The sequence below is a fragment of the Tachysurus vachellii genome, chromosome 25, assembly GCF_030014155.1.
Source record: "Tachysurus vachellii isolate PV-2020 chromosome 25, HZAU_Pvac_v1, whole genome shotgun sequence".
Taxonomy (NCBI): Eukaryota; Metazoa; Chordata; class Actinopteri; order Siluriformes; family Bagridae; genus Tachysurus; species Tachysurus vachellii.
This window is the reverse complement of record NC_083484.1, coordinates 16,194,172-16,221,577: the sequence shown is the minus strand read 5'-3', so window position 1 is coordinate 16,221,577 and position 27,406 is coordinate 16,194,172. Positions and strand designations below refer to the sequence as shown.

General features: G+C 43.3%; 1 protein-coding gene across 8 annotated transcripts in view; it reads left to right on the top strand.

Annotated features, from left to right (window-relative positions):
- The window catches only part of syngap1b (synaptic Ras GTPase activating protein 1b), an 88,775-nt gene that overhangs the window by 36,086 nt on the left and 25,283 nt on the right, over positions 1–27,406 (top strand). For 7 of the 8 annotated variants that reach the window (XM_060862355.1, XM_060862353.1, XM_060862349.1 and 4 more), the window contains 5 exons: positions 20,495–20,589; positions 21,786–21,907; positions 24,786–24,939; positions 25,909–26,007; positions 27,062–27,301. In XM_060862355.1, the coding sequence (XP_060718338.1) occupies positions 20,495–20,589; positions 21,786–21,907; positions 24,786–24,939; positions 25,909–26,007; positions 27,062–27,301 (710 nt within the window). Of the gene's footprint in view, positions 1–8,562; positions 10,837–20,494; positions 20,590–21,785; positions 21,908–24,785; positions 24,940–25,908; positions 26,008–27,061; positions 27,302–27,406 lie in introns of those variants that run through there. The other variant, XM_060862356.1, reaches the window with a different exon arrangement.

Sequence of the window (27,406 nt, the reverse complement as noted above, 5' to 3'; positions counted from 1 at the left end):
GGATGGTGTGTATCCTCACGTCTGTGTGTGTGTGTGTGTGTACTGGATGGTGTGTCTCCTCGTGTCTGTGTGTGTGTGTGTGTGTGTGTGTGTGTGTGTGTGTACTGGATGGTGTGTATCCTCACGTGTGTGTGTGTGTGTGTGTACTGGATGGTGTGTATCCTCACGTCTGTGTGTGTGTGTGTGTACTGGATGGTGTGTATCCTCACGTCTGTGTGTGTGTGTGTACTGGATGGTGTGTATCCTCGTGTCTGTGTGTGTGTGTGTGTACTGGATGGTGTGTATCCTCACATGTGTGTGTGTACTGGATGGTGTGTATCCTCATGTCTGCGTGTGTGTGTGTGTGTGTACTGGATGGTGTGTATCCTCACGTCTGTGTGTGTGTGTGTGTACTGGATGGTGTGTATCCTCACGTGTGTGTGTGTGTGTACTGGATGGTGTGTATCCTCATGTGTGTGTGTGTGTGTGTGTACTGGATGGTGTGTATCCTCACGTGTGTGTGTGTGTAATGGATGGTGTGTATCCTCGTGTCTGTGTGTGTGTGTATGTGTACTGGATGGTGTGTATCCTCGTGTGTGTGTACTGGATGGTGTGTATCCTCACGTGTTGTGTGTGTGTACTGGATGGTGTGTATCCTCACGTGTGTGTGTGTGTAATGGATGGTGTGTATCCTCGTGTCTGTGTGTGTGTGTATGTGTACTGGATGGTGTGTATCCTCGTGTGTGTGTACTGGATGGTGTGTATCCTCGTGTCTGTGTGTGTGTGTACTGGATGGTGTGTATCCTCACGTCTGTGTGTGTGTACTGGATGGTGTGTATCCTCGTGTCTGTGTGTGTGTACTGGATGGTGTGTATCCTCACGTCTGTGTGTGTGTGTGTGTGTGTGTGTATACTGGATGGTGTGTATCCTCGTGTCTGTGTGTGTGTGTGTGTACTGGATGGTGTGTATCCTCACGTCTGTGTGTGTGTGTGTGTACTGGATGGTGTGTATCCTCACGTCTGCTCCCTCATCTTCACGCTTTTTCACCCCTCTTTCTGGCAGCAGCTTTGTCCAGGTGGTAGAATCCATGCTTCACGTGTGCCCTCGATTTGCCTTCATGTCCACACTCAGGCTAACAGGAAACTTCTAGAAGTTTTTTGTGCGTCTTTTTTTCTTGTGTTCCAGTTTTTTTTACATGCTGCTTTTTATGGCTTACTTTATTTTATTTATTTATTATTTCATTGTTGAATCTCAGCATCAGAAAAGTAATTCATTACAGGTTGCGTATCCATAGTGACGGCACATCTCGCTAAAAATGGTCGAAAAGGAGCTGCGTTACACAGCTGTCTGTCTGTCTGTCTGTCTGTCTGTCTGTCTGTCTGTCTGTCTGTCCGTCCATCTGTCTGTCTGTCTGTCTGTCTGTCTGTCTGTGTATCTGTCTGTCTGTCTGTCTGTCTGTCTGTCCGTCTGTCTTTCTGTCTGTCTGTCTGTCTGTCTGTCGTACACACTCACACGTGTTAATGTGTGTCAGATCTGCACACGTATGAGCCACTTTTATGTATTCGGTCTGTAACGTTATTAAGACGTCTCACCACACGCCGTTCGGACTCGTTAGCAGAGCGATGAATTCCTGCAGGACGCAAGTCAGGCGGCTTCAAACGGGTAAAAGCACACGCTGGGGCGACACCTTCACTGCATGCTGTTCTTCTTTTATACACGTCTGAGCAGGTGTGTGTCATATAGATGGCTTTAAAACGGTCAAACGTCACAGAGGTTTTAATTAGAGATCCGATTTCACTGACGTGCTGATCGTGGATCGCTGACACGTTCAGATGTCGTGGTGATCGAGGGATGGATGGAAGGACGGTTTTGGACGCTCTTCCTGGTTACGGAGTTTCCTGGCTATTTCAATAAAACATGACCGGCTAAAAGTTTGACCATCACCTGTACGTATATGTGTGTAAATGTTTGATCGCTCTTTATTATTACTAATTAGAAAACTAATTTACATAAATATGGACATAAAATCTGTATTTTTGTGATTTGAAATATTTAGATTTTTGATAGTGATGTTTGTTTAAGTGGGCACGATGGTTTAGTGGTTAGCACGTTTGCCTCACACCTCCAGGGTTGGGGGTTCGATTCCCACCTCCACCTTGTGTGTGTGGAGTTTGCATGTTCTCCCCGTGCCTCGGGGGTTTCCTCTGGGTAGTCCGGTTTCCTCCCCCGGTCCAAAGACATGCATGGTAGGTTGATTGGCATCTCTGGAAAATTGTTCGTAGTGTGTGATTGGGTGAGTGAATGAGAGTGTGTGTGCCCTGCGATGGGTTGGCACTCCGTCCAGGGTGTATCCTGCCTTGATGCCCGATGACGCCTGAGATAGGCACAGGCTCCCCGTGACCCGAGGTAGTTCGGATAAGCGGTAGAAAATGAATAAATGAATGAATGAATGAATGTTTGTTTAAGAGTAGTATTTAATTTTACTAAACTGTACACCTGGTGTAACACTGGATGACTTTCTATCAATCCAGATGTTTAATCCACTAATCGCTCTTCCTCGTATGGGATGTAATCTGTAGTCTCTTTACACGCTGAAATGGTCGGACGAACGGTTGAAAAGTCCGAGCATCATCCCAGACACCCGCAGGGTTAATGTGTGTAAATGTCAGAAGTAATGATGTGCACTCCTCAATGCTGAAGAAAGGTCAGATGCGAGCCGGTGGCATCTTGGCACTTGGGCAGAAATTCGTTCCAGTCGCCGCGAGCTACACAATGAAGTCGGTCAAGGTTAGAAACGTGGATGCAGATGAAGTCAGATCCAGCACCGGTGTACGCGTGTGTGTCTGACACACACCCTGCCTGCTGAGGCAATTACATTCTGAAACGCTGAGCTAAAAATAGCCCAGAAAGATTTCAGCACTTTATGAAACTTACATCAGTAATTACATAAAGAAAGTGGACTCAGAGGCGATTTTCTGGGCTCAGATTATGAAATTCACCTGAGTGTAGCTCGCGCTCTCCGAGTCCTCACATTGGTGAGACAGTTTGTGAGAAAGCAGTTGAAAGCGTCTGAAACGACGTCCTGCCCTGTGTCTTCAAACGCAAATGCTCGCAGTTACACCTGCGGGAATTCAGCCGTAACGAAGGCAGATTGAAAAAGGAAATTGACTTTTCTTTGCTAAATAATGTAATATGACATCACATAAAATCAGCAGATGATTAAAAAAATGAAGCATGAATGAGGAAGTGGTAATGAATACATTAGAGTTTAATCGAATTCCTTTCTCACTATTCAAACAGCTTATAAAATAGCACTTGATCCAGTTTACACAGTGTCTTTTTCTGCATTTTAGCATTAATCTTGCTCACAATTGAATTTTGACACAAGCCAACACTTTTTTGTGCGCAAGTGAGAACTGAACAAATCATTCATACACATCCTTCAGTCGGTACTGAACCACGAGTCGCTCCGGGTCTGTACACAATCAGTACTGAGTCTGAGTACTGATGAGAGAGAGGAGAGCTGCGGTGGAGGAGGAAAGGTCCGGCAAAGCAGTGGGAATGGCACGTCAGGGTGCCTGGACTAGATGGGAACAAGCTGTGTAGAGGAAGATCACCTGGGCTGACCTTTGGCGGGCAGAGCCACACCGCATCAAGTTCCTGGTGCAGGCAGTCTACGACGTCCTCCCCAGTCCAGTCCATCCAACCTGTACACCTGGGGTCTGGTCGATACACCAGGATGTGTCTTATGCCAGAGAAAGGGAACTCTTGAGCATATCTTCAGCTGCTGCCCAAGAGCTTTGGGGGAAGGCCGGTATCGCTGGAGGCATGACCAGGTGCTCAAAACAATTGCAAAGAGCATCCAGGCTACAGTCAACAACTGCTGGAAGTCAAAGCACCCCAAGCAAACCATCAGCTTCATCAGGGCTGGAGAGAAACCAGAAAGATCTGCCAGGGTAACATCAGGGCTTCTGAACACTGCACAGGATTGGCAGCTGAAAGTGGACTTGTGTAGACAACTTAAGTTCCCCCAGCATGTCGTCAATACCACCTTGAGACCTGACATTGTCTTGGTATCTGAGGCAACAAAGAACCTGGTCATGTTGGAGCTCACTGTGCCATGGGAGGATCGAATGAAGGAAGCTTTTGAGCGGAAGAGGGCGAAATATGAAGGCCTAGTCAACGACTGCCATAACCAAGGCTGGAAGGCAAGGTGCTTACCTGTGGAGGTGGGGTCCAGAGGCTTTGCAGGGCACTCGGCATCACGGGTGAGAGAAGAAGAAGGGCTATCTGTAATAGCACAGAGGCTGCAGAGAAGGCTTCGAGGTGGCTCTGGATCAAAAGAGCAGATCCGTGGATAAATGCTGCTAGAGCACAAGCTGAGGCTTGATCAACCTCAGTTGGGTCACCTGAAGGAGGGTGTCTGATGTTTCGAAAGACCCGAAACACCCAATGAGATCAGGAACATCACTGATGACTTAGCTTAGCATCAGTTGATGTATCATTACAACAGTCTGGTTCAGTATTGTACCTCACATGGAGGAAGTTTTTATGTGAACGAAAAACACGAGCCGGCGCGTGGAAATGAAAGAGAACGATTCGTTCACGTAAAAGATTTGTTCAGAACCACTGAATGGTTCAGCACTCTCTCACATAATCAGCTCTGTGGTCTGGACAATTAGGTCTAATTGGCCATTGTGTAATTTAAGTATTCTGTATTTTTCTCCACACTGAAAGCACAGAAGCCAAAAATGTTCCTGACTAACAAACCGGCTCGTTTTTTTTCCCACAGGTTTTTTTTTATTTAACTGTAGCAGATATTCTCAGCTCAGCGCTCATTATATGGAAGTCGGTAATGCAGATAGCATCGTGTTATATTAATTTCATCCAATTTCATGCTTGAGGCCATTGAGTTTGGACGTGGAATTGAATTCTTGTAGGTTTGATGCGCAGGCGGTTGAAAAGGCGACTCGGTACCAAATGATTTCCATTAAGATCTAACAGCATTCTTAGAGAAGCCTCAGTGTGTGTGTGTGTGTGTGTGTGTTCCAGTGCTCTATCAATGTTAGATGCTAGGAACTACAGTTGAGGTCATAATAATAATAAAACCTGAAAAATGTTTTTATTTAGTCTTGCTGTAGCAGATGTTTACATGCTGTACAATCTATAAGACACAATAATACCCGAATTTATAAATAACTCTTGAAGTTCAAAAGTTTACACCCCCTCGGTTCTTAATCCTGTGGGTTTTTACGGGATGATCGTAGACTGTTTATGTTTTGTGATTCTTTCTTCACGAGTCTGTCGTTTGTTCTGATCCGTTAAAGTGCTTACGGCTCTACCGAGGACGTCTGAGGGACTCGAACACAATTATTATTACGATAACGCTCACTGATGCTCGAGAAACGACACGTGATACCAGAGTCAGGGGTGTGTAAAATTTTGAACAGTGGGTTTCATTTAAAGATCTTAATTTTTTATTTAGTAATGTGCTTCAATAGCTATGTAAGATATTTAGATATTTCCCAGAAGACAGAATAATAATAATAATTATACACCAGTCATCCTGCTTTACACCCTTCACCCCTCTGCCTATGTAGCTGAATACGCAGAAGTCAAGCGCACGCAGGACCAGAAGGGTTTGTTGTCAATAAACATTTCAGTTTGAAGGATGTGACGTTTTCAGGTGGTTCAGTGGAAAAGCAGGTTTTAGAGAACATTTAAAAACTGCACTGTAGACAAAAAACATTTTAAACCAAAAATGCAGCCAAAGTATTTTCTAAAAGAGAGAAAAGAGAGTCTGGTGAAGGAACAAGTTTGCTTCCAGATGTTTATCGGGGTAGTTGATCGTTTGTTTCCTTCGACAATATTAAATGTTACTATAAATGGATAAAAAGTGCGGCACAAGCGACGCGACGTTATTGTTGAACCCGCGATGTTCGTACACTATTAAAATAAACGCACTGTTCGCCTAATTACTGACGTGAATCCGAAGCGAGGATGAAGACGAAGGATGAAGATGAAAGAGAGGTCTGTGTGTCGATTCCGCTAAACGCCGAGCGTTTTCATTACGCACAGAGAGTTCGTACTTCACACAAACACACTAATGATGTTTAATCACGAGCGAGAGCGTGGGTGTCACCAATTAACAACCTCGTTTGCATACGTTTCATTAATTACTAACGTCGGCACATTTAGACGACGCACATCTTCCTTTAAAGTACATGGTCGGCTGTTACCTAGAATTTCGCGAAAGAAACCGTTTTCGTCCAGAGTGGGAGGAAGAAAAAAAGTTGTCCTTTGGACCTCTCTCTCTCTCTCTCTCTCTCTTTTTCTCTCTCTCTCTTTTTCTCTCTCTCTATTTCTCTCACACGTGGGTGAATAATTGTATGTTAACGAGTGCAGTCAGACTCAGACAGAAAGCGACAGCAAAGAGGAGAGAGGAAAGAGGAAAGACACATTTGTACACTAGCTCGGCCCACGTCTCTAACGGTAACCATGGAAATAATTACAGAGCAGACGCAGAGAAAGAGAGAGAGGAAGAGTCAAAGCGGAGGAGCGAGAGAACGATAGCGACTAGAGGAAGCAAAATGACTCTTATCGCACATCTGGAAATCTTTTTTTTTCCCGTTTTAATTCGTTGTGTAATTCCACCGCGTCATAAGCGTGGAGAAGATTGGATTAAAGAGAAGATCAAATAAACGACTAGTTTTTGTGTATCGCAGCTGTCATGTATTTCTCTTTCTCTCGGTCAGTTCAGATCCACAGAAACCAAAAACACGCCCAGTTTTCTTCACTTCCTGTATTTGAGGTCAGGATCCAGTCGCGTTCTCACTGCAGTCGACCCGCATTAGCGATTTTTTATCTGACTGCCGTATTTTCACCTGCACCTACAAGCTGCACCTGACAGAAAGCATCACCAGGGTTTGATTAAAATGGACTAAACACTAATGTACACGTGTGAAAGTGGCCTTCATGCTCACGCTGCGCTCTCAGGTCACACGCACTGGTACAAATCCACCACATCCATCATCTCTGTGCTATTACATGCTAGGTTTTCTTCTCCTCAGCTCTCCTGTGTTCCACAACCTTCTCCTCCCACTCCTCCTATGTGTGTGTGTGTGTGTGTGTGGAAATTAATCACTAATGTCATCACTGTCATCCGGTGCAGTGACATCCAGTGCAACCAGACTCAGACCGCCTCCTACAGGAAGTCTCGGGTTCGGTTCCGTGCTGCACTTCCTGGTCCCCTGTTTCTGACGTGTGTAAAGTCCCCAAGTTTTATCAGGTCACTTGTTGCTGTGGGAAGCTACTGGAGTTCCCGCTCTGGATTTCAATCTGCTTCCGAACGATCCTGCGTGAAAGATCCGTAAAGAAGAACCTATTTAGCTGAGCATCGCCTAACAAACACCTACAGCATACGAGACGTGATCAAACCCCGAGAGGAAATCAGATTGAGCAGATAACAGGAAGTGTTGCAGCTTGGACACGTATCTTTCATCACCGCACGCGTTTCAGCATCTGTCCGATCCGCCGGCTCATCTCCTCCGTGCGGACGTGGCTTTGCAGTTGTCATGGCGACTCGAGGTCCCTCCAACATGCCGGACGCTTAAACACGAGTGCTTTCATTAGTGCTCAATTAAACTGAAACCATAAAAGGGTTTTGAGAAAGTAGGCTTTGAGTTTAAGGGACTTGTTTTTTCAGGGGTGTTTGAGCAGGAGAGAAAAAAAACAACCCACTGCTGCGGCGGAGCTTTTTGTGGAGAACGAGCTGAAACGAGCCGGTCATGTTGTGATTTGGACAAGCAAATGAAAAGGAAAAGCACTGAGTTGTCAGTTTGTGAGTGTGAGTGTGTGTGTGTGTGTGTGTGTGTGTGTGTGTGTGTGTGTGCAGGCGATTGTGTTGTTACTCTCATTCCTCCCACACATAACCTGCCTCTGTGAACCTCTTCTTCAAATGCCTGCAAGCATTTTCACAAAGGGATTATATGACATTTTTGTGTGTGTGTGTGTGTATGTGTGTGTGTGTGTGTGTGTGTGTGTGTGTGTGTGTGTGTATGTGTGTGTGTGTGTGTGTAAACTAGAAACAGAGAAAGGAAGCGTTAGAATTTAATTGAATTGCATTGAAAGAGAGATCGGATGTGAGAGACAGAGAGAGAGAGAGAGAGAGAGAAGAAGTGAGATAAAGTGGCAGAAGGAGAGAGAAGGAAGAAAAGAGAGACAACAGCAAGAGAGGCATACAGAGAAAGACAGACAGACAAAAAAAGAGAAAGTCATAGACAGAGGGATGGAGAGAGACAGAGAGAAATGTAAGAGGGGGAGAGAGACTGGGAGAGAGAGAGAGAGAGAGAGAGAGAGAGAAAGAGAGAGAGAGAGAGAGAGAGAGAGAGAGAGTCACCTCAGGCTTCATCTCAGGTCCCCTCCATCCCTCCATCCCATCTCCCCACCCACCCACTGCCCCTCTCCTCTCTCTCCCTCTCTTTTTTTCTCTCACGGAGAGCGAGAAGAAAAACGACTTTCCGTGCATACCTGAACAATCCGAGCCTTGACACTAACCGGGAAACGCTCGCTGCCGTTTATTATTCCGTGCTACGCGTGAAGGAGCCGCAAGCCTTGCGCACTCGCAACCACAGTCTCGTGAGGACGGAAAGCTTTCTAGCTCTCTCTCTCTCTCTCTCTCTCTCTCTCTCTCTCTCTCTCTCTCGACGCCAGATTTGGAAGGACGCTGGGTTTGTTCTTCCTGCACTCGTCTGCTTCTGCGTTACTCTTCTTATATCGCACAAGAGAATCGTGAGAACCAGAGCAACGTCCTTCGGTGGGATTTTTTGCCCCTTTCTCATTCCTCGGATCAACTCGCGCTCCGCTCGGACCCGCTCTACCTCTCTGACTGACATCTACACAGAAGCGCGCGCACAACGGCTCAAGTTTTAACGCCGTCTTCACGTGTTCGGTCCTTTTTCTCGTCTGACCGTCTTTGTAACATACTAAAAGATTAATTAATAATAATGGCTAGTGACGAATCATTACAGGGTTACTGTTTTAAAATAAATTAATCCACGTCTACGATACCTTCCAGGTTTCTGTTGATCTCTGAGAGACTTCAGACGAGTGACGTAAAGCTGACGTTTCACAACATGGTGAAACTCGTAGAAGTTCGGTTAGCGATCGATGCTAACTATAATTGCATTGCATCATCGACCATGCAAATAAGTTTTGTAGTCATTTTCCAACAGTTTTGAGTGAAATGTTGATATTCTGGCAAATTGTGTCTAACCCGGTTTTTCGCTAAGCTTTTACGTTGTTCATATAAATGACGAGTTAGCGAAATCGCTAGTATCGGTCATTATTTCCGTATTTCACATTTGACCGTTAAACCACTCCTTTAAACCGCTCGTGCTCAACTCACGTGAAGGCGGCATTAGCTTAAAGCTAACCTGTTTTCTGTAAAGCTAATCTTGTTTTTAACTGGATAAAATTACAAAACTGTTGTGAAAACCAGAGCTAGTGTTAAGACAGACTTAAAATAGAAATACTTAGAATAGATTTGAAGCTTAACCATGCGAGAATTTGGTCATAATTTCAGATGTAGGGATGCGGCGGAGCTCGACGGCTACCGGAGGGCTAACGGGCGGGAAAGAAGGGCATTGTCGAGCACGAGAGAAGCTGAAGATGATGGGATACGAAGGATCCGCAATTCCGCTAAAATTTCAGCTAACATAAACGTTCTGGAATAACTACCAGAAATAATATCTTTGTTTTTATATGACACACTTACTGGCTTGCATTTTCTATAATGTTAAGCTATAACATTACCTATAGCATTTAAGCGAAGTAGTTAAGTGGATAGCATAGTCTTCATACATTCATGTGTAGTTAGCATACAATTGCCTTTAGCATACTCCTACAATTGTATGTAGTTAGCATACTCTTACATTCTCGTGGTGTTAGCATAATATTACGTTCGTTTGCACTTGGCATAATTTTAGCATACACTTACACTCATAGTTACTTAGCATACTCTTCTTTAGTTAGCGTAAGGTTACACTTATGTTGTTAGCATACACTTATATTCTTGTGTAGTAAGCATATGATTGCCTTTAGTATACTCTTACGTACTCTTATGTAGTTAGCGTTTACTTAAACTCTAATGTAATTGTGAAACTTGTACACTTATGGTGTTAGCATACTTTCAACGTAATTAGCATACATTAACTAACCCTATGTACTTTTTTTCTACATGTAGAATCAGCTTGAGCCTTACTGAATATGTAAAGTTTATGTACTTAGAAAATGAAATTAATTTTAAAGTCATATGCTCAGTTTCAGTGAGAAGTTTAGCTGCTTTGTTTACAGTTCAAAAACCTGGATTTTTTTATTAGCTACTTCACGAGTTAAGGACTTAGTGCATGAGTTAATTATAGCTAGAAAGTTCCTGAAGTAGCCATCAACGTGAATTGTTTATTAATGGAGGAACACGTTGTTGTCTGTGACGATACAACGCGTAATTAAGTGTCTATTAAGCATTTCGTGTCTTATTTATTTTGACTTTTTCAAAACATACGGCATTGAAATTCACTCCGGAGAAACAGACACAAACGCTAAGTTATCGCAGTCGAACATGACGCAGAGATCTAGCGCAGCGTTAAGCGTACCAAAGGAATGGAACCAAAATAAAAACTCAAACGGTGTCAGAGTCAAAGACGTCAAACGCTTACAAACACTTGGAGTAAAAATTCCCAGCGGCGATTTGCGGGACGTAGCCGCTTTTCCGTCCAGCGGGAAGGATTTGAGGACGACTGAAAGGACCGTTTGTAAGGACTGAGGAAATATCTTTCAACAGCAACATTTCTGCTGTAGGTAGGAATCAAACACATTATTAACCTACAGTTTGTGTTTGTCGTCATATCGTCCATCACCGCCGTTTTCTTTTTCAGCTTTTTTTCAGTGATCCGGACGTTTCTAGATATCTCTATAAACTGTATGAACTGAAATCAAAAGTTTTTTTTTAAGGCTGAATTTTACAGAAAGCTGCTTCAGGTGGGTAAAAGTCTGGGTTGTTGATCACAAGGTCAGGGTTGAAGCTGCCACTGTTTGGCCCCTGAACAAGGCCCTTAACCCACCCTGCTCCAGGGGCACTCTATCATAGCTGCCCCGTGCTCTGACCCCAACCTCCTCAGCTGTGGTGTAAAGGGAATAAAGCACTTCAAGACGTGCAGTCGGAGGAAAATACTAAGACTGCTGCTTCTATATAAAATAAATATTACACAGAATGTTTTAATCCTTACTTACATTGAATATGATGCTCGGACAGTTTGAGTAGCTAATGTTGCTAATTGTCTCCTAGATTTGGTACAATGAAGAAAAATCCAGTTATTGTAGGTGGGACGAAAACTCTGGCTTGGAGGACGATTTCTGTTCAATAGTAAAGTGAAGATTTGATGATGATCCTGATAGTTTAAAGCTAAACCTGAGAAAATGGATGGAACTTGTTTTAATCAAAATTTTCATTTTCCAGATTATCCTAATTACACACCACACACCGAGCACCACACACACACACACACACTCACACACACACACACACACCACAGACGTGTAATGAATCTTAGAACAAACCCACAACTCTCCATCTTCCTTTCTCTTTAATCCACCAACCTACAATTCTTCTCTCTCTCTCTCCCTCTCTCTCTAACTCTCTCTCTCTCTCTCCCTCTCTCTGTCTCTCTCCCCTCTCTCTCTCTCTCTCTCTCTTTCTCTCTCTCTCTCCTTCTCTCTCTCTCTCTCTCTCTCTCTCTCTCTCTCTCTCTCTCTCTCTTTCTTTCTCTCTCTCTCTCACTCTCTCACACACACACTCCCCCTCTCTCTCCCGCTCTCTCCCTCCCTCTCTCTCTCTCTCCCTCCCTCTATCTCTCTCTCTCTCTCTCTCGCCCCCTCTCCATCTCTCTCACCCCCCCCTTTCTGTAAAGGAGTAAGCTGGGAGCCGTTTCCACCCACACACATCAGCTTCAGCTTGCAGCCTGATAGCAGATTTACATTGAGAATGAAAAAGTGCGCACACACACACACACAAACACACACACACACACACACACACACACACACTACCTCCCACTCCTCTCCACTCGAACACATGCGCATACTCTCACTCTTCTTCTGTAAAAGAGCACTCCGGTGTGCAGTATTAAACACACACACACACACACACACACACACACACACACACACACACACACACACACACATACTGCTATCAAAAGATTTATCTTTCCTGGAACATTGTTCACATTGTTATCTCGTTATGTTGTTTACGCCACTGAAACCGATACACTTAGCATGTGGCATGGCTTATTTGATAACGATCATGGCGGCACGGAGCCAAAAGCGTTCACAGATAACAAGGAAGCTGTAAAGTACCATCACCAGCACAGGCACTTAGTTACGCAGGCATTAGTAGCTCTCTGCTTTGTTTTTTCTTTTTGTTATAAATGAGATTTCGACACTTTTTCATTCTGCTCTGTCTACATAAGTCAAATGTGAGGTACCGGGAAAGTGTTGCCATGGCAACCCAATAACGAGGCTGGATTTGGATTTGCATCAGAAGGGACTTTGAGTGAGAAATTGAAATAAATAGATCTGCCAAGAGGTTTTATTTTTTTTCCAAGCTGTCTTATAGCATGAATAAAACTGAAGTGATTAAATTCAGCGGGTGTTAGTGTTATTAATCCCTTCGAATCGTGAGCTTGATACGACGTAATGACAGAAGGGAAAGCAGAATGGACACACCTCTTTGTGTGCGTGTGTGTGTGTGTGTGTGTGTGTGTGTGTGTGTGAGAGAGAGAGAGAGAAAGACAGAGAGACAGAGACTGAAAAATGTAAATATGTCTATTCCAGTGCTCCTGGTAGGTGATTCCAATTATCTTATTTGTAAACGACTCCTACGACTCATTGTCTTTGACGTATCGAACACTTCCCACTGGCCCGAGTGCTTCTTAGAGAATATTCTCACAAAACACTCATCTAATTCAGTTCAGTGTTGCCGTGAGCACTCGCAAATTATAAAAGAATGAGGTATTGTGTTTTGGCAATAGAGAGTTAAAGGTGGGGTAGACATTTGAAATCACCAAAACAAACACGCCCCTAACCCAAATGGGTCCCACCCCTGTAACGATAGCTCCGCCCACACATACATACTTAACCCAGGCAACTAATGGAAAGAAACGTGTCTTTATCATAGCTGAAGGGAAGAACAATACGATTGCAGATAAACAAACAAGCAAAAATGACACACAAGCATAATCATGTAAAGGACAAAGACATATATTAGTTCTGTGTAACAAAACAAAACCAACGTTACTCACCTATCGAGAAGGAAAAAAGCGCCTCGGCGTCTTAAGTAAAGTTGGTCACATATTCACAGATTGGAGTTTCCCGAGTCAATAATTCCTGAGCTAAACACTGTTACTACACAAAACACGGTTGTAGCTGCGTCTCTACATTACTACGATAGAAAAGAGGTGTTATTTGTGTAGTAACAGTGTTTAGCTCAGGAGTTATTGACTCAGGAAACTCCAATCTGTGAATATGTGACCAACTTCCTGCTCCTTCAGTTCTCTCCAGCGCTGGAAAGCTGATCCTATATTAACACGTCCTACTTCTTACCTTATCGTAAGTCTTTCTTCTCTTTCTTTCTTTGTTTTTATCCTCCATGTCAATGTTAAAACCGCTTTCTGCTAATGTCACACATGTGCACTGAACACTCTCTCCGCCCATATTGACAAGACACGCCCCTTTCTGCTCATTGGCTACACGTTTGTTTTGAATTTTGTTTTTGATTTTTGTTATTATTCGGCCCGACTCAGAAGAGGAAGGAACAGAATAAAGCACGCTGAGACGTGATGGTTTAGGAACGTAGCGCACTTCAGGGTCATAACGTATCACGCTGCATCATGGATTATTCTTCTAAAACAACTCAGACTGCACCACAGCAAACGATTACAGTTTTATCTTTTCATTCGTTTAATGTCATGAACGTCCGTGATACAAATTAGCTCCTGCTCTCGCTTACTTTTACCCAGATTTAGCTGATGCTCCCTCACACTTTTTTTCTTCGTTGAAGGTTTGTTGTGTTACTGAGAAACCGCAGAGAAGCGTAAACTCCAGCTTTACCTACAGACTCCTGTCCGTAAACATGAAGCTTAAACAAACGTCAGCTTACAGAAAACGGATGTCGGTCTTTTATTATTAGCCTTCGATTCGATAGATTCTTCACCATCTACTGTAAGTTCCTTTGAATGAGCCGTTACTATAGAAACAAGTGCAAGCAGTTCTCAGATTCGGAACCACAACCTCTAAGTCTAAAATAAACACACACACACACACACACACACACACATCGCTGTGAAACGAACACGGAGAGCTACAATATAACTGCATCTATCAAGGTTAATGGCAAGTCTCTATATTCTTGTGTATTCAGAGCAGCTCTCGGTTCAGGGCCGAGAGCGTTGTTGTGAACTGCCTGCTTCGTGTTGGCTGAGTGTGTGGAAGTCTGAGGCCACCCAGGGATTCGTCCTGATTCATGCTTGTCTTTTTCACCTGCTTTGGTACATGTTAAACCTCAGGCTTTCTGTTCCCGAGACCAACTGCTGCTTTACTTCTGGCTGAACTACTCTACAAATCCCAGCATTTTACAGCTAACTAAATACAGTACAATACATTTTGCTGGATATTTGCCCAATTTCCTACTGTTTCAGTCTCTCTTATACTTGCTCATTCTCGAATTAGGGATGATTAAAGTTAAGGTATGCTTCCTTTGTGACATATGACATCCAGGACAAGACTTCTTGGATGGAGTAAATCTCCACCTGACAAAATACTTTGAGGATAATGAGGTGAATTGACGTGACGTACGGCTAAGTACGGTGACCCATACTCAGGATTTGTTCTCTGCGTTTAACCCATCCAAAGTGCACACACACAGCAGTGAACACACACACACCGTGAACACACACCCGGAGCAGTGGACAGCTATTTATGCTGCAGCGCCCAGGGAGCAGTTGGGGGTTTCGGTGCCTTGCTCAAGGGCACCTCAGTCGTGGCCCTCACGAGACTCGAACCCACAACCTTAGGCTTAGGAGTCAGACTCTCTAACCATTAGACCACGACATTTTTATGTGTTAGATGTTTAAAAAAAAAAGGAACTAAAAACCTGGATATACCACAAATATCTCCACAAATGTGTTACAGGAGTTCCTGTAACTTAACCATGACCTCATACAAACTCTACCCTCTTCAAAATAAAATAAAAAGCTGTAGAAGAAGAAGAAGCAACCGTCAGCCATTTTTCTGCTAACGAGCACCGATTTTATAGGGTAACACTCTCAGTGGTGGAAAATATACCTCCAGAGAGCATTTGATTGGGTGATTTGCACATACATGAATCACCCAGATTGTAAAAAACCTTCCTGGAACCGATACATCATGATGTCCATAACACTCCAGAGCACACGTTCCTGTTAAAGTCTGGATGTTCCTGTGTGATGTGTAGCTGGGATTTGACCCAAAGTCATTCAGCATAAAGGAACCTGTATTATACTCGCTCCGTCCTAGACAATTAAGCTGAGTTTTTAAATCAGGAGTGTTTATAATTAGCGCTGAATGCCAGGCCGTGAGTGTGTGTGTGTGTGCGCATGTATACACTGCATTACTCACTCTGTTTCCTTTTGTGATGAGTTTCTGTGTAGATTCTTAATAGACACGTTAATTTGTTCTACGCCGCATCAGATAACGCGTCTGTCTGAGACACAGTCGTAGCGTCTGGTGATAGCGTTTGTTCATTAGACGATTACAGAGACTCAAGACACAAGAATAAGAAAGAAAATTCTGAAACTTATAGGAGGCTTTTTGAAAATAAACAAAACTGGTTAAAGTCTGTGTGAATATAGTGTGAATATAGTGTGAATATTTCAATTCATAATTCATTCATTCATCTTCTACCGCTTATCTGAACTACCTCGGGTCACGGGGAGCCTGTGCCTATCTCAGGCGTCATCGGGCATCAAGGCAGGATACACCCTGGACAGAGTGCCAACCCATCACAGGGCACACACACACACTCTCATTCACTCACGCACTCACACACTACGGACAATTTTCCAGAGATCGATTCATATTCATATTTGTTTCATTCATTTTTATATCAGTATAAAAGCCTCTAAAGCCTCTCCAGGACCTTTTTGAGAGTTTAAATTGGTTTTCTCTTTTAAAAAATACTAAAATTGGAATCACCAGACAAAACAAACAGCAGACGTCTATGTGATATTTCTCTAAATTAATAAATTCTAACATAATGATTATTTGATAAAATAAATATTGTCCCCAGTAATGAATTAACACCTAGAGTGTTGGAGTAACGCTGTCAGCGTCCAGTGGGGAAGTCGTGACCTAATGGTTAGAGAGTCTGACTCCTAACCCTAAGGTTGTGGGTTCGAGTCTCGGCCCGGCCGCGACTGAGGTGCCCTTGAGCAAGGCACCGAACCCCCCCAACTGCTCCCCGGGCACCGCAGCATAAATGGCTGCCCACTGCTCCGGGTGTGTGTTCACGGTGTGTGTTTGTGTTCACTGCTGTGTGTGTGCACTTTGGATGGGTTAAATGCAGAGAACGAATTCTGAGCATGGGTCACCGTACTTAGCCGTGTGTCACGTCATGTCACTGTCACTGTCAGTCGGATGAATATAAACCCTGTAGGTTAATTGGCATTAATTGACTCTGGATTGGAGTCTTTGCTGTGTATTCTATAAAAGGGTGTCAAGACTTCTGTAGCAGAAGTAACTACTCATGATTTATTAGGTAGCAGGTAGTTTTAAGGACAAAAAATATTACGAGCTGCCAGTAAAGTTTCGAACTTTCCAGTTTCCTCTTGAGATGAAATAAAAAAAGATCATCGCAAGGCCGATGACACTGAGCGTAAGATGGCACCTGAACGCAGGGAGATGCGATTATCTGGATAAGAAGGAAGGGATTAAAGAGATATCTGTGATAGATAGCTTACAGACCCTGGACCGCGCTCGATCGGCACCTTGAATATTTACCCAGGGAACGTTCTGTGTGCTCAGAGTCGGGTTACGCGACTGCTTATGAAGATCTTCTGAGCTGCTGGTTCAGGTTAGCGAGTCACCCGTGTGGAGCTCAAGCTTCGCTCGCTTACCAGATTTCTCTCGAGTAAATAGAGTCCTTTAAAAACGATCACTCCAGGGATAGAAAACGTGGCCCGAAGGAGGAAATAACAGACAAATTAACAATCAAACATAAAACTTAAAGAGTTATAATTTCATGGACTTTAATGTGATAATATGATTCATTAGATTCATTAATTATACTTATGTTTTTGGTCTATTGTTATATTTCTATATATTTACTTATCGTCGCTGTCGGGCGGAAACCTCGTATGTCCAAATTTATTCAATTTCATATTTTTTCACATATCGATGCTATTGGTCAGTCCCCACGTGGGTCTGTTATTTTTACAAGTTATTAACCAATCTAAAGTCTTGAAAATAGCTTGAGCGCAAATCTCATAACTCCATTGGACACTTCAACTGTCCACCTCTTCCTCACTCCGTGGGAGAGCTTCACGGCATATTTCTCCTCAAGAAGAGTCGCAACGAATCAACACGTCTTCTGAGGTAAATGTCTTCAAAACACTGGGCTCAAAGAAAAAAAAATCTTGACCCCCGCTAGTTCTGGTGCTCGTCTGAGGACAGGAATTTAGCGCAAGACAATCCACTGCAACGCGGACTAAACCCTGTGCACTGCAGATAAGGTACGGAGTTTTTTTAATTTCCTGATAAATAACGGTTTTGGAGATACGAGGATTCCGTCTGACAGCGACGATATGTTATATTTTAGAGCGTATTTAAAACCGGATCGTTTACATTTTAACATATTACCAATTTCTAGCTAAAAGATTGATTCTGAATATTTAGATTTGTTTTAAAATGTAAAATTGTAAACATTTTTTCCATTTTAAAACGGACGCCTTATTCAATCTGTATTAAATTCATTAGGAACGGAGCTACACATGGGGCCGCTTAGTGACCGTCATATTTACCTTCAACCAACTGCGGCAAATAAATAGAGGAAACTTTTAGCCATAGAATATGTGTGCTAGCGATGCTAGTATTGTTAGCGACGGCAGTTGCCATGGTGATGCTTTACCGTTAAATAATTATGAAACAAAACACTCGTTTTATGCAGCTAGCTGACTTGCCTTTAACTATCTGCTCAGGATGACAGAATATTATTTGCATAATTTTGCATAATCGTTAGATCCCATTATTTTTAATGAGAGTAACGGCGTAGAAATGTTTCAAGGCCATTTTATGTCATTAAACAATTTATTATTTGACATAAAGTTTTAATAGATTTACATAAAACTACATACAGAGAAGAAAGGTGAAGGTATAACAGCTTCGGTCGGACCGTAACCCCGTAAAACAGAACGGGTTCAGTTTGTGTTCTGCCTTCGGGTCTGAGCTCCTCATAAAAGGCAGTGACAACATTGTGAATGAGAACGAAAGCGCAAAGACGGGAGAAAAAGATCCAAAAAGGAATCTGCGAGAGCGCGGGAGGGAGGCCGCGGAGACGAGAGACGAGGCTTTAGAGGAGAGAGAGAGAGAGAGAGAGATGGAAAAGTGCACTATTTGAATTATGTAAACGAGATGTGTGGGTGATCGAGAACAAACTGTGTGTATGTGTTAAAGAGGCAGAAAACGGTAGGGAAAGCAGGAAAGAAAGGAAGACGAGGGAGGGAAAGAAGGTGACAGCGAGAGACGGGGAGAGTGATAGCTTGCAGAGACAGTGGGCATTTACAGTTGGATTTATGTAAGGGTTAGAACTGATCTGCTGCTGCATGATAAAGCGGAGGAAAAAACAAAATACTGCTAGTGTTTCTTTTCTTTTTCTTTCTGCTCTTTCACTCACCCGGACTTCTGATTCCTCTTTAACCCATACGCCGTCAATTCATTTGTTTCTACTGAACCGGCTTGTGTCCACATTCATTATAAACACACACACACACACACACAGGAAGCAGATGCGCTCCCAAGGACGCCGTTTGATACGTACTCTGTTTGCCAGCACGACCTATCGCTCTTGTGACTACAGCTTTATCTCTTCTTCAGCTTATGCACGGAAGCTTCCTTTTTTTAGTCGGCCTTCGTTTCATAGTGTGTGTTCTTTGTGATGATGGTGATGGGCGGATGTGTGTTGTCGGATGTGTATTATCAAGAACCATCAGGAACCCAAAGCAAGCAAGCAAGCAAGCAAGCAGTGTGTCATGGTTACAGAAAGTCAAGGCTCACGGAAAATGTGATGTGGATAACTCTTAACTCTGCTCTTATATGAACAGAGTGCTTTCTGCTCTTCTGTCAGTCCAGAGTCACAAACCTTAGAGTCCGAGTCTAATACAGGATCCCACCGTGTAGTGCTGGTGATCAGTCCAGAGTCGTAAGCCGCAGAGTCCAGAATCCCACACCATAGATTTTAGTCCAGAGATTTGAGCTGGAGATTAGACCCCAGAAGCCCAAGCCATTGAGCCCAAGTTCAGTCCAAGCAGGTCCAAGTAAAGACCTGTAAAAGCCCAGCACTTTATACAGCATGTTCTGATTTGTTTTATTGCAGCCCTTAAAATATGTGATGTGTTTCTTCACCAAACTGTTACTACAAATTTCAGAAGCACACGGTTACTGAATGTCTCTGTATGTTGTAGCGTTACAGTTTCCCTTCTCTGGCACTACGAGACCCAAAACTCTGCTCCATCATGACAATGTCCCTGTGCACAAAACCCCTGAGCTCCATGAAGACACGACGTGGTGATTAAGGTCGGAGTAAAGAACTCGAGCGTCCTGCACCGAGCCCTGACTCTGACTCAACACCACTGAACACCTGTAGGATGAATCGGAGTCTCCTCGACATCCCGACATCAGAGTCTGATCTCACTGATGCTCTTGGTTCTGAATGAACACAAATCCCAACAATCCAGCATCCAGTGGAAAGTTTACCTGGAGTGATGATTGGAACTGATTGTAACAGCAAAGAGAGAGGAATAAATCTGTAACGAGATGTTCGGCAAGGTCACGCACGGGTGTGATGGTCAGGGGGCGCACAAACTTTGAGCCATAGATTTTGCAAATATCGTGATTTTGTTGATGTTTTTTTTTTGCTTATGATGGAGAATAACCGTGATGTCGTAAAAAAGACGTTAAACACGTAAAATTAGCATCGTGGATTTACAGATCATAAAGTTTGCACTAGATTATTTCTGTTTCTGCTGCTGATGTGAAACTCATTTGTGGAGTTTGCTGTAGGAGATAAAGTGCATTGTGATTTTATAATAGCATGTTAATTTGGTCATTTATCTCTCTCTCACTCTCTCTCTCTCTCTCTCTCTCTCTCTCTCTCTCTCTCTCTCTCTCTCTCGCTCTCTCTCTCTCGCTCTCTCTCTCTTTCTCACAGACCCTGCCCGCCTCAGGCGGAAAAGTATCGCCACTGGGCGTCAGCCGAGCATGGAGACCCCTCCCATAGCCCCCCCTCAACCCTTCCGACAATCCGTGAGTACCCCTCCATCCTGTCCTCGCTCACTCCTGCCATCCCTTTCTTTTTCTCTCCCTCTTGCTCTATTCTAAGGGACGCTATTCGTCCCTTCACACACAAGACCGCCGGCACGTCGCCTCTCCCTCTGTCCCTCCCTCTCTCTTTCCCTTTTTCTTTCTCTTCATCCATGCCCTGCCCCCTTTTACCAGAAAGTCAAAACCACACCCCATCACTCTATTCCTCTACTCCTCAGTATCCATTTTTCTCTCTTTCTCTTTCCCCGTCCTCTTCTCTTGTCTCTCATTGGGCCAGAGAACGGAAGGTGAAGTCCGCCGTAGCGGCTCTGCCCTCGCCTGAGGTACGTGCATCCGGAGACGCGTGGTTTGGTCACGCCAAGTGCCAGCGTGTGAGAAATGCCAGAGCGAGTGGCACCAAGGTGCCAGACAAACAATCTTAGTCACTCAATAAGCCAACATGCTCACACGGACCACAGCCAGAACCTGAGTCAGGCGCTCAAATCTGATGCGCTGCTGCTTCACGTGGGCTGAACTTATATCAGTATACATAATATATACATATATATCACATTATAAGTGATGTAACTAAATGAGAATGCAGTTTATATATTAAAAATCCCTGGATTTGTGTTGTATCCTGACTGTTTAATGTTCTACCATATTGTGTAAACTATCTGACCTTTTGTGGTTTATTTCTTGCTTTAAACATTAATTCAGTTAATTAATTTTAAACATTAATTAAAAAAGTCCTTTAACAGAAATGATCTTTTTAATTTTTTAAAATAAGGGATATATTTTTATTTAGAATTGGGCCAATGAAGGGTGTGTGTCATTTTTTGTCATCTGATCCCTAAAAGCTTTTTTCCTTTCATACTCTATTAGGCTGATAAAGGATATTTTATTGGGCAACGCTGCCCTCTAGTGTCTAATGTGAGACGGTGCAGGAACATCATACGGAAGCCTGTAGGATAGGGGTGTATAAAACAGGGTTTGACAGTTTTATTTATATTTTTAAGGTCATCTCTCCAAATGTTACTTTTCCATCGATCACACTTTCTCTCCACCCTTTCCTTTGTACCTCAGTATCAAGTTCTACATTGACTTTTTGTCCAGAACTGAACATTTATACGGATTGTGTTGAAGGAAACCATTTCTCATATTAGATAGTTGACTTGTTCCCTAACGTGTTGTTCCAGAGTTTTCTTGGCCGAAGGCTAAAGGGGTCTATAAAGCGAGCGAAGAGTCAACCCAAGCTGGACCGCACTAGCAGTTTTCGCCAAATGATCCTCCCACGATTCCGCAGCGCTGATCAGGACAGGTGATCACTGCTTTTCCTACTTTTCCTACACACGTTCCTAACGATTTCCCTCCATCACTCTTCTTCACTTTTGTTTTCCATATGCTTCTAATATCAGCTTGTATTCACGGACTCGTTTTTTTTTCTGGAATCAGGAACAATAGCCCCACCAGTGGTCATAAAAAGAATGACATAGATAAAGACACTGGGGCTGATTTCTTTCTATCACAGACTGTAGCTTATCTTTTTTACATTTGATTATACTGTAAGTTTTGTGCACCTTGAGCCAGTTTTGTACTATACCGTATTCGACCCAAATTAGATTACACATGTCCGTGATTTTCGGCGTATGTAGGTGTCCAGTAAAAGATGTTCGGATGTGCAGATGCTTGTAGAGCATGTACCAGCAACTCTCTCCTAGATATCAGACACTTTCTGAAAAGCAAAATGAAATTCTTTGCTGAAAGAAGCAAAAAATACTTCAGCCGTTCTTTTCTAGTTTTATATGGTTTACTATCAGTGTGAGGTGGAACTGACTCCTTCGTCAGCCTTAAACTCTGGTAGAGAGCTGTGTGTCTGCACGATATCTAGCTAACTAAAACTGACCTCGTGTGAAAACGACCACATCCGCAGATGGTCCGAGGGCATTTAACGTGACGCAACTCTATGAAGTCCTTACAGAGTCTGCTTGTCCTTTGTCTTGAACTTTCTTCGGCCAGATGCCGTGCCATTTGTTCAGGTCCTTCGGTCATGACTTATTCATTTTTTCATTTATTTTCAGCGCTGAGTAAATGATACCCTCCGACTCTCTGAGTATTTGGTGTCGAGCGGTTAAATAAAGTCTCTGAGATTTGCCTTTAAATGGCTATTTTCAAGTGGCGGTTGAAGACCTAATTATTCAGGAAACACTTTAACTAGCACTTCTTTCCTTATCTTTTGCATTAAAAAAAAAACCCAAAAAAAACACACACAACCTTTGACACTTTTTCATTGTAACTTTGAACAAATGACAAATGTTTTCATTGTAACTTTGAACAAAACTCATGGCATCTTAAGTATGTAACCTAGGGTTAGCCAGCATTAATATAGTGAATGTTAGAGATTTAAGCACTTATGTACGTCGCTCTGGATAAGGGCGTCTGCTATGTGCTGTAAATGTAAATGTAAAACTTATGATAGATAACAAAAGGAACTAGATTTGTAAAGTTCGTCGCGACAGACTTTGATGTTGGCTTTGACGATGCAAGTAGGGCGCTGCTTTTTGGAGGCAGGTGGACATAAGGGTCAGTGTTACTTTTGGAGGCAAGTGGACAGAAAGACAGGGTGCCAAAACATTTGGAGGCAAGTGGAGACGAGCATGTGACGTCATCAGAATACTCCTGAGGAAGTTCCCCTCATTGTGCTGAGTGTTTTGATATGTCACATGTCCATGTTGTGCTAATTGTTGATTTTCACGTGACATCACGTGACGTCGCGTGACGTCATCAGAATACACGTGAGGAATTCCTCTCATTGATCTGAGTGTTTTGATATGTCACACATCCATGTTGTAAAAAGTTTTTTGATTTTGCATATTTTGGGGGCGGGGCCTGCGGCACAACCGAAAGGCCAGTCGTTACACCGATTTAAAAGTTTGTCTCAGAGTCTCACCCTAAAGGAGCTGGATGAGTTTGGTGTAGATCGTTCGAAAGCTACAAAGCTTCTACAAAGCCAACGTAATAAATCACTGTGTGTGCTGCTTTTTTAGTACATTTTTAATAGTGGTGTGATTAAGTGAAATTTTTTCAGCTTTTGGACTTGAACCTTGGACATGAATCAGCTTGAGATTCTGGACTTGGACTCGACTCCTCTAGTGTGTTTATTTTTCCCTGAAAGGCTTCTGTCAGATGTTTTAAGAAGGGAATCCTGAGTATATACAGTACATTTGTGTGTCTTTTTTATTAGAGACACATCACTGTCCTGGTCTGCTGTCCATCATTGTCAGCTATCGAAGCCTAGTAACATGCTGAAACCCCCCAGGGCTCCACACCCCCCACTTTCTTTTTTGCTGTCTCTCATTTTGGATCCTGCAGCTTACATAACTCCTCGATTTACTCAGAGAAGTCCATCTTTGTCTTCTCTCTCTCTCTCTCTCTCTCTCTCTCTCTCTCTCTGTGTCTTTCTCTTTCTCCCTCCCTCCCTCCCTCCCTTCCTCTCCTACATCCCTCTTTTTTCACTTTTTTTATTCTGACTCATTCTGATGGATCTATTTTTACACCTCTCTCTCTCTCTCTCTCTCTCTCTCTCTCACTCCCCACTGTATGTCTTTAACACCCTGATGCACATTTTATTCCTGAATGTATACAGTAACAGTTATGTTACGAGGATAAGCCAGAGAAAGCTGCAGCTCTTATGGGTTTCTAAGGATTTTCTTGTTTCACTTGTTTCATTTAAAAGTGCTTCATTTGTCTTTATTGACATGTTTTCTGTATAACCTCGTCGTTATTATTCTTTCGGCCTGTCGGGTCTTGTTTTGTGTGTCTCGTGCTTTAGTGTAAGCGTATGGATCCCTCTAGCTTGTGTGCTAGAAGGTGCGGTAAGTGTAGGTAGGTGTTTGCTGGTGTATGCTGTTTCTTAATCTCAATCATTGAGTTGTTGTTTAATTTGAACTCGTATGTCCAGTTACCTGTGAGGATGCTTTGTACACAGCCACTGATACTTTCAAAGGTATGTACCAAATATTAGCCATCTACTGTAAGTTCCAGCCTAAAGTGTCACTGGGTAGGTGTTTAACCAGTGGTTCTGTTCTAGTTGATATCAAGCAGAATGTTGATTTGGTCAACTTTTGGACAAGCTGCTGTTCAAGCTGAGTTTTTTTTTGGGAGCTTTGTCAGCCTTGTTCCTCTTTGCCTCCCTTCAGGACTCGTCTGATGCAGAGCTTCAAAGAGTCACATTCCCACGAATCCCTGCTGTCTCCCAGTAGTGCGGCCGAGGCACTGGATCTCACGCTGGATGAGGACGCCATCATCAAACCTGTTCACTCCAGCATTTTAGGGCAGGAGTACTGCTTCGAGGTGAGACTAGAGCTTTAGAAGTAGAATGTTTAAGTAAACTTGATTATTTTTTAATGGGGGCACGGTGGCTTTGTGGTGAGCACGTTCACCTCACACCTCCAGGGTTGAGGGTTCGATTCCCGCCTCCACCTTGTGTGTGTGGAGTTTGCATGTTCTCCCTGTGCCTCGGGGGTTTCCTCCGGGTACTCCGGTTTCCTCCCCCGGTCCGAAGACATGCATGGTAGGTTGATTGGCATCTCTGGAAAATTGTCCGTAGTGTGTGATTGCGTGAGTGAATGAGAGTGTGTGTGTGTGCCCTGAGATGGGTTGGCACTCCGTCCAGGGTGTATCCAGGCTTGATGCCCGATGACGCCTGAGATAGGCACAGGCTCCCCGTGACCCGAGGTGATTATTTTTAAAGAACTTTCTCACAGCTTGTGAGAGCTCTATAAACTCGTCTGTCTGTCTGGAAACACTTGGGAGAAACTTAAAATGACATATTTACCTCTGACTGTTACAAAGCCCTGACACTGGAGACTCCTTCAGTTAAGTTCCTTTACAGAAAGCTTCACTACAGTAGGTCAGTGCTGAACGACAAACGTTTTATACATTCATTATTACGCAAGTCTGTGTGAACGACTGGTGACTCTGGAACACACTACAGTATGTTACTGAATATTAATCAACGCCTTCTGACCAATCAGAATCTAGAATTTCTAAAACAAAGTGCCTCGAAAGGCCTAATGCTGAGTTTAAGGTACGAATCCACCAAACAATAGTAAAACTCTGAAAGACTGATAAAAACTAGTTGAACCATAAATAAAAAAATAAAATTCTTCTAAATGTCAGATGAGCAACGAGTGAACTATGAGCAATGATGGCAGTGTTCTGTTACCATGACATTTTATTAACTGCCAGTATTCATCCGGTGTTTGTCAGACTAATTGGTGGAACTTTTTTCTCTTTTAATGACATTATCTTGTATCTCAGGTGACTACCGCTTCAGGAACAAAGTGCTTCGCCTGTCGGTCGGCAGCAGAAAGAGACAAATGGATCGAGAACCTACAGAGAGCCGTGAAGCCCAACAAAGTGAGTGGAACAAATGACCGTAATAGATATAATCAATTCAGTTTTTCTTTCTCATCCATCTACGTCACATCAGTTTCAGGATTTCTGCACTTTACTTTGAGTACCACTTGATATTCGTAGCTAAATGGTACTATGTCACAAGGAACATGAAGAGCAGCACAGACTTTTTAGTTTTTCATTCTATAAAACAGACATTTTAATGTTCCCCATCCATTCCCATTCCCTGTCTAAAATATCTCAAGTCCCAAAGTTCTTCTTTCTGTTCTTTGACGTGTCTCTCTTTAAACGGACACAAAAGTTGCATAGTTTTGGGAACGTGGTAGAAGTTTTGGATTGATGATCGACTGATCCAGATGCTCAGGCAGCAGGAGCCGGGGTCTGAATTATGATATGCAGATGACAGCAAGAGTTTCCAAATAGCATCAAAAGCTCTCAGGAATTTATCTTAGCTGATACCTGTTCGAGAAAAGATAAAAGGACACACCAAGGATACTCATTATCTCAGCGAGCATGCTGATCAATTTATTTTATTGATGGAAGCTTGAAGGACAGAGAGGCTTTTTCTTGCATACCAATTAAGCCCTGTTTTCTGGCCACGACTGCTTTTCAAACAGGAGTATATTTAGCTGAACTAAATTACACCAGGAAACACAGGCCACAGTGAACCAATGGCATTTTATCTGATTAAATGACTCAGGCTTTATGAAAGCATCACTCTCTCTCTCTCTCTCTCTCTCTCTCTCTATCCAGCAGAGCACTCTGCTCTTCCGGTGGGGATTTTGAATATAGTTTGATCTTTTTTCTTTTGTACTCATTACACGCTGAGTGCTAATCTTTCCTGAACCATGACCAACCCTGAATCCTCTAACTCCCCCCTCACTTCTATATTTAAACATTTCTACTTTGTAAAATAACCTGTTATTCCGTTCCACGTTCTGTCAGATGTAACCTTTACCTTTTGCATCAGCAGTCAGTTCGTTATTTCCATGTTCTTACGCCATACGCCTACATGTCTCTACCAGTACTTAGCAGTCCACTGTTTACTCCCACTCAGGACAACAGCCGGAGGGTGGACAACGTCTTGAAGCTCTGGATCATTGAGGCCCGGGAACTGCCGCCCAAAAAACGCTACTACTGTGAACTGTGTTTGGACGACATGCTGTACGCACGCACCACCAGCAAACCCCGCACCGACACTGTCTTCTGGGGCGAGCACTTCGAGTTCAACAACCTCCCGGCTGTCCGCAACCTCCGGCTTCATCTCTACAAAGAGACGGACAAGAAAAGACGCAAGGTAAGAGAAATCATTTATGGCGTAAAATACTTTTCTTGTGGGTGAGTGATTAGCCATTTAACTTAACACGTTGTTGTCCGTCTGCAGAAATGCACCAGTTGGCTT